Raw genomic sequence first — 13,896 nt, 5'->3', positions numbered from 1 at the left:
AGGTTGCTTTTCCCTGGAGCTCTGCGACTGTGGCTTGGTAAAGAGAACCTTGGGATACACCAAGCTGGGTGGCAAAGGTAGATTCATAATAGAAGTTTGTAAAAGGAGGAAAGAGAGCTCTAAATTAGGAGTAGGTCCCAGCCTGAAATATGAGTGCAGCATTGAGGTAGGAGGAGTAATGGAAACACTATATATTAAACAAAGCAGCAGAAAATAGGACTATCAACACCCACAACAGAGGTCTTCAAGGGAAGAATAAAAAACCTGAGTATTCAGGCAAGACACAGTTAAGTGGCCCTTGTGAAAATGAGATCAGTTTATCTGCTTCTTGGAAGAAATACCCTAGGCTCGTCCACAGTGTCATAGATGGGGCTGACAGCCCTGGACCCCTTTAGCCTTCAATGGCAAGCCCCAGCATTCTGGGTAACGTTAGGTCATAGGTGGCTGGAGCAGGGCTGGAAGAGACTGAACCCTCCCTTAGAGGAGTGAGGGGGAAGCCTACTCTTGCTATCTTTTTAAAATCATGTGCTTCTGTGGTGGTTTTTTCAATGGTGGTTACCATTAAGTAATGAAAAGGGTTCCTACCCTGTTCATTATAGTGCACTATCTTGTGAGTTCTTTTGCACTCCATTGTCCTTTGCTACTGTTAATCTCCGTCCTCTTCCCTTTTTTTTTGTTATTGTTGTCACAGTTTAAATTTGGTTTTATTGTGTTCTTGGTGGAGATTTTACTTGTAGTTTTGTTTTGTTTTGTTCTTATCTGGTTGGAAAACCCCCGTTGGTAATTCCTGGAGTGGGAGTTTTCTGATGATAAATTCCCTCATCTTTTCTGTATCTGTGAATGTTTTTATTTCTCCTTCTTGTTTGAAGGATAGCTTTGATGGGTATAGTATTCATGACTGAAAGTTCCTCTCTTTCAGGACTTTAAATATTGGGGTCCACTCTCTTCTAGCTTGTAGACTTTTTGTTGAGAAAGCTGATGATAATCTAATGGGCCTTCCTTTATATGTTGTATTCTTCTTTTCCCTGGCTGCCTTGAGAATTTTTTCTTTGTCCTTGGTGTGTGCCAATTTTATTATGATGTGCTTTGGAGTTGGTTTGTTGGGGTTAAGAAAACTCGGAGTTCTGTTTGCTTCTTGAATTCGAGGCTTTAGTTCTTTCCACAGGCTTGGGAAGTTCTCATCTATTATTTGTTTGAATATGTTCTCCATTCCATTTTCTCTCTCTTCTCCTTCTGATATACCTATTATTCTCATGTTACTCTTTTTGATGGAGTCAGACAATTCCTGTAGGGCTTTCTCATTTTTTTAAATTTGTGAGTCTCTCTCCTCTTCTCTCTGTTGTGCCTCAAGTTGCCTGTCTTCTATGTCACTAATCCTCTCTTCTATCTGGCCTGTTCTATTAGCTAAGCTTGTTACCTAGTTTTTCAGTTCATTAGTTGAGTTTTTCATCTCTGTTTGATTTGTTTTCATAATTTCAATTTCCTTGGTAATATATTCTTTGTGTTCATTGAATTGTTTTCTGAGCTCCCTAAATTGCCTTTCTGTGTTTTCTTGTATATCTCTGAGTATTTTTAGGATTTCTATTTTAAATTCTCTGTCATTTAACTCCAAGGTTTCCAATATATTATATTTTTTCTTTATAGATTTTTCCTCATCTATCTGTGCTACCTCTCTGTTTTTTGTATCCATGATATTTGATTTCCTTTTCCTTAATGGCATCTGAGGGTGGTTTTGTTGATAGTATTAATGAGAATTAATAAAGAATAAAAAGGTAAAAAATAAAAATAAAAAAGAATAAAAAAAATTATCCCCCCCCCCTTTTTTCCTCTCCTCTCCTCTCCCTTTCTTCTTGAGAAAATCTTGTGGTGAACTGTGAATTATATTGTGCTAAACAGAACAAAAACTACCTATAATGGAGGGCCTGAGTTGGGGAAAAATGATAAAGGGGCAAAAAAGGGGGTATGGACCCACAAAATGCAAAAAAGGGAAAAATTTGGGTCAAGAATAAAATGATTTGCTTTTAGGTGATGGTTGACTAAGAGATATGATGAGAGGAATAAGAGGGAAACCGAAAAAAGGGGAACAAAATTAAAAAATTACTATTATATTTAGTGGAGCAAGAACTAGATAAAATGGAGAGCTGGTGTTTGGAGCACTGCTAGTGAGTTAAAAAAAAGCAAAGTAAAAAACCCCCGAAGTGCCACAAAGAAAAATTTGAGTTCCAGATAAAATAATTTGTTCATGATTGAGGATTGAATGAGAGGAAAAGTAAAGGAGAAAAGAAGAAACTAATATAGAGGGAGAAAAAAAAGAAATAGGAAAATACAAAAAGAAAAAAAAAAGAATAAAAGGAGAGAGAGAGAGAGAGTTAAGGGTTTTGGAGTACAACCTTCATAGAGAGAGAGGAAGAAGAAAGAAAAGATAATGGGAGATGTAACACTTATGGGTAGTGTAGTTCAAGGAGAGGAGAGAGTAAGACTGGCAGAGAATTAAACGACCAAATTGGAAGAGGAAGAAAATAATCAAGACAAGAAGATAAGAGAAACAAATGAACAAATATAATAAAATGGGATAGGTTATAAAGTCTGTGGATTATTCTTGATTTTGAGAGGTTATTTTCTTGCCTTTTCTTTTCTCTCCCTCTTTCTGTACCTTGGTTTCTGCCCCTATGGCACACTTAGGTAGAGGTTTGCAGTTGATAAGTCTCTATGGCGATGTCATATATTGGGCTTCAGCCTCATTGGCAGTCGAGGCTCATTAGCATTTGCAGGCTCTGCCAATGAGAGTCCGTATTCCCGGAGCCTCTCTCCTAGTCTTTCCTTCCTGAATTAGTAGCCTGATGATCCAGCTATGGGGTTGCTGCTGCCTCTGCCTGGAGAGTAAGAGGCTCAAAGAGCTGGCAACTCCCCACTCTATTCCCACTCAGCACAGGGCTCTGGGTAAGGCTCAATCAGTCAGAGCCACTAGTATAATCAGGCGGGACTTCGGCCCACACAAAGACCTCTGACTCTGCTCCTCTGTCCGGGAACACGGGCACCCAATCCCAGGGGAACCGCCTACTATCTGCGCTCGCTGACCAGGAGATCAGGTCGGCAGCCTCTCACTCCGAGTGAGGCGCCCCTCTTGCATGGAAAATTATGAGCGTAGGAAATTTCACTCCCACTCACTCCCGACACGCTGCTTTTCGGGGCACAGGGGCAACCTCAAGACTCCGGTTTTGGCCCACACAAAGGCCTCTGACTCTGCCCTCTGTCCGGTAACACAGGCACCCACTCCCGGGGTTCTAGGAGGAAGCCCTCGCCCACTATCTGCACGTGCCGACCAGGAGATCAGGGCCGATGGCTGTCCCAACTGCCTTTCTTTGTCTGGATTTGGCACGAGAGTTAGCTTGTTTTGACTGGGTTGCCACAAGCACAGTTTTTCCTCAGCTTGGATGTCCATGCCACAGACTGGTTTGGATGTTTGTGCCGCAGTCTGTTTCTATTCACACACTATGCCTGCCTTAGTTCCTATACTCTCAGTTCCCAGTGAAAGCAGTCCTTATTTAAGTTAGTGAGGAAGGCGGAGTGTTTCTTCTTCCTTATTTCCTTAAGGGTTGATTATATATTTAGTCAATTTTTTGCTCTATCATACCTTCGTGTTTAGTGTGGAACTTCTGGAGGCTTCAAGGATAGATTTTTCTGTCTCTGGTTGAAGATCTTGTTGAATTTTTGGGGAGATTTATTGGTATCACTCCTTATGGCGCCATTTCTCTGACGTCACTCTATAGTCCAGCGGTGCTCAACCTGTGGTTCGCGACCCTAGCGGGGGTCAAACGACCAAAACACAGGGGTCGCCTAAAGCCATCGGAAGTACATATTTTATTTCGCGTCCCACAGGTTGAGAACCACTGCTATAGTCTGTATTTTTTGTGAAAAGTCTAAGAGCTGTTCATTTAGCCCCAGGTCCTAAGATTCTCTCTTAAGTTTTTACCTACAAGTTTTATCATTTTACATTTTGCACTGAAGTCTGTGATTTTATTTGAGTTCATTTTAGTATAAATATGAGGTGTAAGTAAAGGGTTCATTTATTGTTGTTTGTTTTGCTTGTTGATGTCTAATAGCTCCAGCACCACTTGCTGAAAAGCTTTTCCTTCTGTTGAATTGCTCTCGCACTTTTGTCAGAATCAGCTGGGCATATTGGTGGGGCCCTTTGTTTCTCACAACCCCCTTGTTGATATGTCCTGTTTGACAGCAGCATCTGAACAAGAAAAAGGTTGATGGACCTGTTGCTCAAATGAACCACGCCACTGGTATAAATGATTTGATTATGAAATATTTGATAATTTAGAGAGGTCTCACTACATACTCATAAATCATTCTCAAGGCCTTACGGTCCTCATGAGAATAGAACATTTGGCTCATATCCTACCAAAATATTCCCTTTACCTAAATAGGCATGTGAAAGAATGCCCACAATTTTTTTCCCAAGGCCAATACTTATTTGCTTAAGTTTGACTTTGTGAACTTTATGGAATGAGAATAGTGATTGGCCTTTATCTGGCTTCTTTCTGTGCAGGCTTCAGCAGAGTTGTGTAGCAAGCAGCTCTGCCAGGAACTCAGGAGCCTGTTTGCATGCAAAACCATAAGGGACATCTAAGGAAAACAATCTGGTCCCTTTTAGGGGCACACCAAAGCCAGATAACTCAAGTTAATCACAGCAAGATATAGCCAGTCTTAGAGCTGAGTACCGTGAAAATAGCATTGCTTCCCCGGGTTTTGAAACATGCATTTGTATAAACCTGCCTGTGCGGATATCCCCAGCCCCAAGCTGGGTTTGCTCAAAGCCAGTGAATCTGCTCTCAAATGTAGCCGGCACATAGCAGTGATCAAGCCTCCACCACAGGCAGCTGGCTGGCCTCTTAGGCCCCGTGGAGCATCTGAACCGAAATACCTGGAGAAGTTTTTATGTGTCCATGGAATTTTGTTGCAAGAAACCACCACGGCAGAGATGGGCATGACTTACAGGTACTTGCTGGTTGTAATGTCATCCAACTAGGGCACTGCACTGAGGTCCAAGGTTGTTGTTATTAAAGATATCAGGATTGAAATAGCAAAACAAACACATATAGAAAAAGGAGCCCTCTTCTTGGGCTGCCTTATTTTGTACTTCCTCTCTGCTGAAAAGGTTACCTGAGAGATAGTCAAGTTTACCTGCGAAGCTCTGACCACGTGCTGCCAGTGGAATTATCTTTGACTTTGGCTAGGCAGGTGATTTAGTGGGTCAACATGAAGAATGGGGAGTCTGTTCTTTTTAAGGGAAATTATCAGTTAAGAGGATGATTATTTTAGCTGTCTGGGCTTTAGCATTGTTATTTCCTTCTAAGCCTGAATCATGTGGACTGTGCATTATAATGGCTACTAAAGTAGTTCATGAAACTGAGCTAGTTCTGGAAATGACAGGACTTTTTATCAGTGTAAATTATCAAGATAAATTACTGGTTATTCTCTAAACTTCCAATCTCATTTATTCTGTGAAAGATTAACAAAATGGAGATTTACCCCCCTGGTCTAAGATTGGATGTGTAATCTTTATAAATTGTTCTGAGATAGGAAGCATCCTTTTTTAGAGCAATTATTAGTCAAACCTCAATAAATGGGCTTGTGGTTAGCGAAATAACCCAGCAAAAATGCTTCCCTGACAAATACATAGAGTTTTGAACATCTGGAAAGCTGAGCCAAAGCAGTTTGGTGTAGAATACTTCAAAAAATAATAGCGTTTATAAAGATCAGTTGTTTTTAGCTCAAGTCAAAACTTCAACTTCACAGAATCAGATTGATTTTGCATGGAGAAGATGGCCTTAATGATTCTGATTTTCTAGACTCCACAGGTCAAGTTTAATGTAGTAGCTAGTACTCTAGTTTACCAGCCAACTTGATTAATAAAACAATTTGCAATGAGATTGCTTCTCTCTGTAGAACAAAATATTTCACACAGACCTTTTGTGTAATGAAGGGCTGGCTCATGCAGAAGAGGAATGAAGTTTTTCTAGGTTTATAGGATATATGAACATAGGACAGCCCACCCCATCATGTTTCAGAAAGAGAGCCTGAGAAGAATCTAATCCCCTTTTCCAGAAAAAACCTTTGGCCTGGTCCTGGTACCCCCGGGGCGGGGGAGGGGGGAGATGCGGCTGTCCCTCCCCCACCTTTCCTGCATCTGTGTCTTACAAGGAGCTGACTCTTCGCTCTGCCGCTCCACTCCTCTCCCCCCACCACTTTATTCTCCATGCTTTCTTTGACCCTCAGTGGCGGCAGTGGTGGATAGACCAAGTGAGGATGAACTGTGTCATTTTTAAAAAAGTAATCTGTCTTTGCATCTTTGTCCTTAGATGAGTGGTATTACCATGGAGTCTTGTATTAACATTCAGAGGGCTAGCCTCTTTCTCTCAAAAGTCCTGGTTTGAATATCAGTTACACATCTTTTATGTGTGCCAATGTTCAGATGAAGATGTGTTCTGGGTTGGTGTGTTTCAAACAGTTGTGAAGCAGAAGAATACTTTCTTCAAACAGGTAAAAGCAAAGGTGTCCCATTTGAAGTTAGGGGCCTGGAGCCCACCTGCTGGAGGGGAGCAGTCATTCCCCAGCCAGGTTTCTGAGATACCATACTTTCCATGGTTTGTGAGAACAGGTCTGAGGTGACTCTTCACAATGCCTTAGAGAGCAAATTTCTATGACCTTGAGGATACCAGGGCCTGCTCAGAGAAACAAACTCTCAGGCTAGCGTACATGTCACTAGATCACTAGTAAAAAATGGGACTTAGGAGACTGCTGTTGTCCAATGAGAATTTGAGGAAAGAAAAGTGTAGTTAAATTGATCGTGGGCCCTAGGAATAACCATGGATTTGAACTATGTTGGACTTGCGGTGCTCTACCACCTCTTCCTAATGCCTTCCTCCGTTCCTTGCACCACCCTCAATTTGAAACATTTTTCTTTTCCTCATATCTCCATAGTACTTTGTCTTTTCTTCTTTCAAGGCACTTTTTAATCAACATCATGTAAAACATCATTCTATAAGCAATAGGGAACATTGTTAGAGAAGAGAATCTGAATACTTTCGGTTTCTCCCAAAAATAGCTTTTGACTTTGACTTCTTGTAAACATCGTTGGGGTTAGGAGGGAAGGTAACTGTCACATTCTAACTTCTTTATCTTGATCTCCACCTTCCCTCCAGACTACTGATTTTATTCAAAGACCAGGTTTAACCTGTGTGTCTATCTTCTTCTTTGGAAGGGAATTATTTCATATGTTGGGAAAAGAGAATGGGTTTTGTCATTAACCAGACCAGAGTTCAAATCCCAGCTCTTCTATTTTATGAACTGTGTGGCATTGGGCCAGCCACAACATCTAAGGATCTAATACATAGTAGGTGCTCACTAAATGTAAGTTCCCTTCCTGCTTATTCTGTAGGGGGCAGGGGATAGACTCTGCCTATAGATGAGACAGAGAAATAGATATGATAGAGTATTCTCAGAAGGAAGAGAAAGAATAAAAAAATTCTCAGCAAGTCACAATCTGTGTAGGTTTTCATGTTGAGCTTTAGAATTCTGCGAGGTCTGGAAGAGCAGGGTAAGCTGCTTTCTCTTCCTAATTTGGTTAGAAGCCTTTGCAGCCTTCAGCCCAATACCAGCTGCTCAGGCCCCTTGATCATCTGTGAGAGAGTATTATGCTGTGTTTCCATGGAGATTTGGTTATATTTCTGACTAAGGGTGACCAGGGGAAAAAACCCCCAGTAAATATGCAAACACATGTGTCAACTGAAAAGAAACTGGAAGAAATTGTTTGAATGTGGCGTGAAAAGTGCCAGGTTGTTATGTGGATTCTTCTGTTGGCTTAGAATTTTCAACAAAAATAGTTTTTATGGACTCATTTTATTAGTGTCTATGAAATAGTCACCCATGAGGGTCTGTCAGTTATTTCTATGTGGCTGAAAGTTAATTGTCTTTATTATATAATATTGAACTCTGAGCCAGACAGTATGCCTGAGCTTGGGTCAAAGTTAAAGTTCACTGAGAGGTAATTTTATAGACAAAGCATAAAAAATAGCTAGACTGAGCAAGGATGCAGCAAACACTGAGCTGTGAAGCAATTTTATAAAACTAACACTAGTCAAGAGGAACTTACACATGTAAAATGAAGGTCTAATGGAAGGGTGAGCAAACTTTTCCTGTGAAAGGCCAGATAGTAAATAGTTTAGGCTCACTGGTCACATCACCTATGTCATAATGCCTGCACTCTGCTGGTTGCATGGTGAGAACAGCCATTGATAATAAGCAAATAAATGGGCGTAACTGCATCCCAATAAACTTTATTTACAGACACTGGAATTTGAATTCCATATAATTTTCTCATATCACAATTCTTCTTTTTTGTTTTTCCTTATCCCAAACCGTTAAAAAGAAAAAAAGAAAAAGTCAGTCTTAGCTAGTGGACTAAAAGCAAGTGGCAGGTTGGATTTGGCCAGCAGGCTAAAGTTTGCTCACCCCTGTTGTTTATTTTTACATACCTCCTGTGTCCAGAGTTATTTAAGGGGTTCAAATGCATGTAACTGAGAAAAATAAAAATAGATATAGAAGAAGAAAAAAATGTGGCCAGGAACAATTAAGAGCAGGAAGGGCAGACGGCCTGGGTAAGGGAGCATGCCACATGACAGCCATACACTTAGACCTGAATTTGGCTCTGTGCTTTCCTGCAGTACCAGTTGTGAAAAGGGAAATGGAGTTTTGACAACAGTCACAGAGTCCTTGAGGTGGAGACGAGCCAGATGTGCTCAGTAATGGCACACCTCTTTCTGATATGGAGATCAAAGAAAAATTTCTCTCCCAGCTCTTCTTCTTAATATAATTGATAACATTCTCAAAAATATCCCTATGGTAAATACAACAGGGAGGTTCTTTCCTATGGAGTCCCTAATATTAATAAGTGGCATTGCATCAAATACCAATTCATTCAAAGCAAGTTGGTGGGTGGTAGAAGAAATACTCGTTTAATAGAAACCACATCCATCAGTTTGAGATTGTTATTCTTAAAAAATTCTCCAATAATAATGACACAGATATTGCTATCTATTATAGTGAAGGGTTTGTTCATATTCATGGAATTAAACAATTGTTTCTCAAAAAAGCAAAACAAAACAAATCTGTTATGCTATTTGCCAACCAAAGATAAAGATTTTTATAGCCTTAAGCGAGGTGGGGAAGGGACAATGAAAGCAGAAAAAGAGAGGCTGGGGGAAGAAGTCTCGAAATTGTTATATGGGACAGACCTCGGAGATAATCTGCTTCCAATTTCCAGTTTAACAACTGAGGAAAATTGAGGTTCAGAGATGTTGGGTGATTAGCCTGAAAGTAAAAAGCAGGGAACCCTGTCCTTTGGATCCCAGCCCAATGCTTGCTGTAGTCTTTCCATATATATTCTTAGCCCCCTAGCCCTTCCACCAACATGCAAACGCTCTCTCTCTCTCTCTCTCTCTCTCTCTCTCTCTCTCTCCCTCCTTCCTCCTGGAGATACTGTCACATTGTCACATTCACCATCCTGCTCTGTTCTTCTTTGCTCTGCCTTAGAAGCTGCTTCAGTCCATGGTGGTGCACAGTGACCTTCCAGTTCTGCCCCAAACATCCAGTCTTACTCATCATTACTTTCCCTATCGCATCCCCCTTGCCTAGGAAAATCCAATCCAGAGTCTTCCCTTCTTTCTTACACCATGATCTGTCTTTGCTTCATATAGAATTTGGATTATTAGTTGTGCACGCACACACATGTGTGTCTGTTATTCTCAAAATTATGCTGTTGACATCTTGAGGATAAAGACTAGAGCCCTGGCCAGATAGCTCAGTTGTTTAGAGCATTGTCCCGAAGCACAGAGGTTGCTGGTTTGATCGCTGGTCAGGGCACATACAGGAACAGGTTGATGGTCCTGTCTTTCTCTCCCTCTTTCTAAAATCAATACAATAAGCATTAAAAAAGAAAAAGACTAGAGCTTATAATATTTTGTAATCTTCCTATGCTTTACACTTAAAAAGTGCTCAATGCATGGGTATTGCTTGATTGGGATACATCCATTCAGAAATTGGGTAACAGAAAGAGAGACACCAAAGAGCAAATAGGAACCTTCTTCTTCTCCTTTAATAGTGTGCTAGCCCATATTTTCTCCTATATCATAGGCATGATGTTTTACTCAAGCTTATTGGACCTTAGTTTCTTCATTTGTAAAATAGGCCTAATTCAACTGACCTTACACTGGCGTTGTAAGAATTAAGTGAAGTCACATGTGAAAGTAATTAGCTTGCTCCCCACCAGAGTGGGAGCCTAACAACCTGAGTTACCTTTCTCCAAACTTCATCATAACCAATTCTAGAAGTCCATCATTCAGTCCTCTTTCAGAGGTTGAAAGAAAATGTGTATAATGATGTAGAGCAGTGTTTCCCAACCTTTTTTGTGCCATGCCCCACCTTAACCTTTCTAAAATTTTTATGTCCCCCCTTATGTAACATACATAATTTTTAACATTAAAAAATTGATTTGTTCACTTAATAAACATAAATGATAGGTTCTAGGAAGAAATCACTATGAAATTGTTAACAAAACACAGTAAGTAAAATTTCAAAACATATAATGAAAAACAGAAATTTAAATTCCAAATAATTTTAATACAGATTTTTCTATATTAATTTATTATTTTAATTTAGTGTGATCCTTGTGCTTGATGCTTGCTGCACAGAGATTTTATATTAGGTTCCAATTTGGTTAGCTTTAGTCTCAAGTCTCCACGTTGTGTTATATCCAGCCAATTTCTTTTTTTTACCAGTAAATCATTTACAGCACTAAATCCACATTCAGCTAAAAATGAAGATGGAAACAGTAGCAATAGTTTTCTTGCACATTTGGTTGAATTTGGGTATTTGATTTCTGTTTCCTCACAAAGCCATGCCATTGCTCCTTTGATATTAAATAAAGCTTTAACTGACTCATCATTTTGCAATTCTGCGAGTTCTTCTTGATACTGCATATTTGATATATCAGACAAATCCACTAACATTGGCTGCATCATCCATGTTGGGAAATCAATTTGTTTTAAATCAGAAAATCTTTCTTTTAAATCAGCCGATAGAATATTCAAATGATTGACAATAACAAGTAAAGCGGTATCAGTTACTTCACATTTTTGGAGCCAATGAAACTGTTTAAAGTTTTTGTTGTTAATATGTTTCTGACATAACTCAATATTGGTAATGAAACCAAATATCTTTGCTTTTGCATCGACAAGAGTTTTATTTGTTCCTTGAAGTTGCTTATTTAATATATTTAGTTTTTCAAAGATATCGGCAAAATAACTCACAAATGCTTTACCATCTATTGTTAACAGATACTTCATTTCAGGTTTGTTGCTTCAAAAATCACTAAGAGTATCAAACAGTTCCATAAATCTTTTCAAACAGTTTCCTTTAGATAGCCATCTTACTTCAGTATGAAGTAAAAGTGTCACATGGTCTTCATTTTGTTCTTCACAAAATAGCTTGAAAAGACGCTCGCATTTGGCACTAGCTTTAATAGCATTAACACACTTTATTACTGTACGTAATACTTCATTCAGAACAGGCGAGATGTTTTTAGCTACCAAGTTTTCCCTATGAATAACACAATGCACAAGAATCATTTCTGGATTTGCATCTTTCATCAATTTTAAGCAGCCATTTTTCTTGCCTATCCTATTGGGAGCACCATCTGCAGAACAAGATGTTATATTTTTCATTGGTATATCATTGACATCTAAGTAGTTTTTTAGCTTATTATATATATCTTTGGAGGTAGTGGTGCTTTCTAATCTTTTACAGAACAACATTTCTTCAGCAAAATGTCCTTTATCAATATATCTTACGTAAGTTATCAATACTGCCTCACTGTCTCTCAAAGTTGATTCATCAATTTGCAAGGAGAATTCTCTTGTTTTCAGCTTTTCAATAAGTTGTTTTTCAATATCCTCACTCATTTCGTCTATTCTTCTGCTAACAGTATTGTCACTGAGTGGCGTAGCTTTTACATCTTTGTCATCTTTTTCAAGAGCCGTTTTAAGAAATGCTGATATTGACGGTTTTATTAAATTCTCTCCTATAGTGTGATTTTCTCCAGTTTTAGTGATGAATAAAGAAATTTGACAACTAGCCTCAAGAACACGATTATTAGTTGAAGTATGAGCAGTAAATAGAGACTTTAATGTTGTTCTTTTTTCAAAATTTTTCTTTAAAGTTTTAAAGTAACTCAAATCTGAATTAATATGAGCACTATGTTTCGCCTTCAACTGTGCCTCAAGACGACCTCGTTTCATTGATTTGTTAGTCAAGCATTGCTGGCATAAAAGACAAAAAGGAATCCGCTCATCGTGAACAGCGGGTATGAACCCAAATTTTAAATATTCCTCTGAATATTGACGAGTTTTTTTCTTGCTTGCACCACTCATTTTACTATGGGCTATGAGAAATAAAAATAAGATCAATTAAAAACTAATATTAAAATATGTGTTAAAATATATTCAATGTGACATAGAGTAAACGTATACTAAAAATTCATATTTATTGATATTTAAAAGTATATAACACATTTACTACACTACCACCGCAAATCAAAAGGTATCTATATTTTTTCCACTTGAAAAAATTTTCTGGAAAGTTATGCTTCTAAAATTAAAATTATCATGCATGCACTATTATAGCCCCAATAATATTTATAAAATATTATTGCTTTCTAGCCCCAATGCAAGAAGTACTTAATAAAGAGTTTAATATTGATAAAAATAAAATCAAGTACTTACCAATTATATCTATACAATATATATATGTATATTTATTAAATCAACGAGCTTTTACAACAGTTTTGACTGACACTTATTTCAAATTAACACCAACTGAATGATGTGAAACACTACAGAAGTTGCGATGGGCCAATTAGGTGAGAATAACTGTGTTGTTTAGCGAGTTTTTAAAACGTCCGGGTTCCCCGTGGCAGACGGCACGCTCCGTGGTGAACCCAGGACAAAGTTTACTTGACGACGCCAATCACCCAGTTGATATTTTGGTCTCGTCAAATGAAACTATACTTGCTTGACCAGGTGGTGGCGCAGTGGATAGAGTGTCAGACTGGGATGCGGAAGACCCAGGTTCGAGACCCTGAGGGCGCCAGCTTGAGTGAGGGCTCATCTAGTTGAGTCCAACATTGCTGGCTCAAGCAAGGGGTTACTTGGTCTGCTGAAGGCCCGCGGTCAAGGCACATAAAAAACAAACAAACAAAAAAAAAACGAAGTTATACTTAATAATTATTTACCGCAATTATTTAAGAATTGCATTTTTTGTTAAATTTGGCACCGATATCTAGCATTGCATTTAAATGGCCCAGGGCGAAAGAGTTAAAGTCGTGTCGAGTCCATTTTCAAATTGCCCCCCTTAACTATCGAATTGCCCCCCTGTGGGGCGTGGGCCCCACGTTGGGAAACACCGATGTAGAGTGAGGGGCAGAAAATAAACACCTACAAATTGAATCTTTCATAATTCTGAGGATATCAACGTTTTCCCCTCACTTGATTTTATACATTTTTTGCTTTTCCTAGTGGAATATATCCATAAGACCTATTGAGAAGGAGGTTTTCTCCCTTTTTACCTTCTACGTGGCCTTTTTTTAAAATTAAAATGGCCTCATGGAGCATTGGAATAAATTATTCTCCAAATGATGTAATATGAGGGTAAAATAATCTTTTATCAATCTGTGTGTTTCCAGTGGCTAGCTTTGTGTCTAGAACATAAATATCTGAGATAGAATGAAAAGAAAGGACTAAGACTCCCACTTGTATCTTACAGTACCTTTCC

General features: G+C 38.9%; 1 protein-coding gene across 1 annotated transcript in view; it reads left to right on the top strand.

The window, feature by feature from the left end:
* Positions 1–4,765: 4,765 nt before the first annotated feature.
* KCNAB1 (potassium voltage-gated channel subfamily A regulatory beta subunit 1) overlaps positions 4,766–13,896 on the top strand; it is a 490,010-nt gene continuing 480,879 nt past the window's right edge. Inside the window, exon 1 of the mRNA XM_066258332.1 lies at positions 4,766–5,007. Coding sequence (XP_066114429.1) covers positions 4,766–5,007 — 242 coding nt within the window. The remainder of the gene's footprint in view (positions 5,008–13,896) is intronic.

The sequence above is a fragment of the Saccopteryx bilineata genome, chromosome 2 (genome assembly GCF_036850765.1).
Source record: "Saccopteryx bilineata isolate mSacBil1 chromosome 2, mSacBil1_pri_phased_curated, whole genome shotgun sequence".
In the NCBI taxonomy this organism is placed as follows: domain Eukaryota; kingdom Metazoa; phylum Chordata; class Mammalia; order Chiroptera; family Emballonuridae; genus Saccopteryx; species Saccopteryx bilineata.
This window is presented reverse-complemented; position numbering and strand designations above follow the sequence as displayed.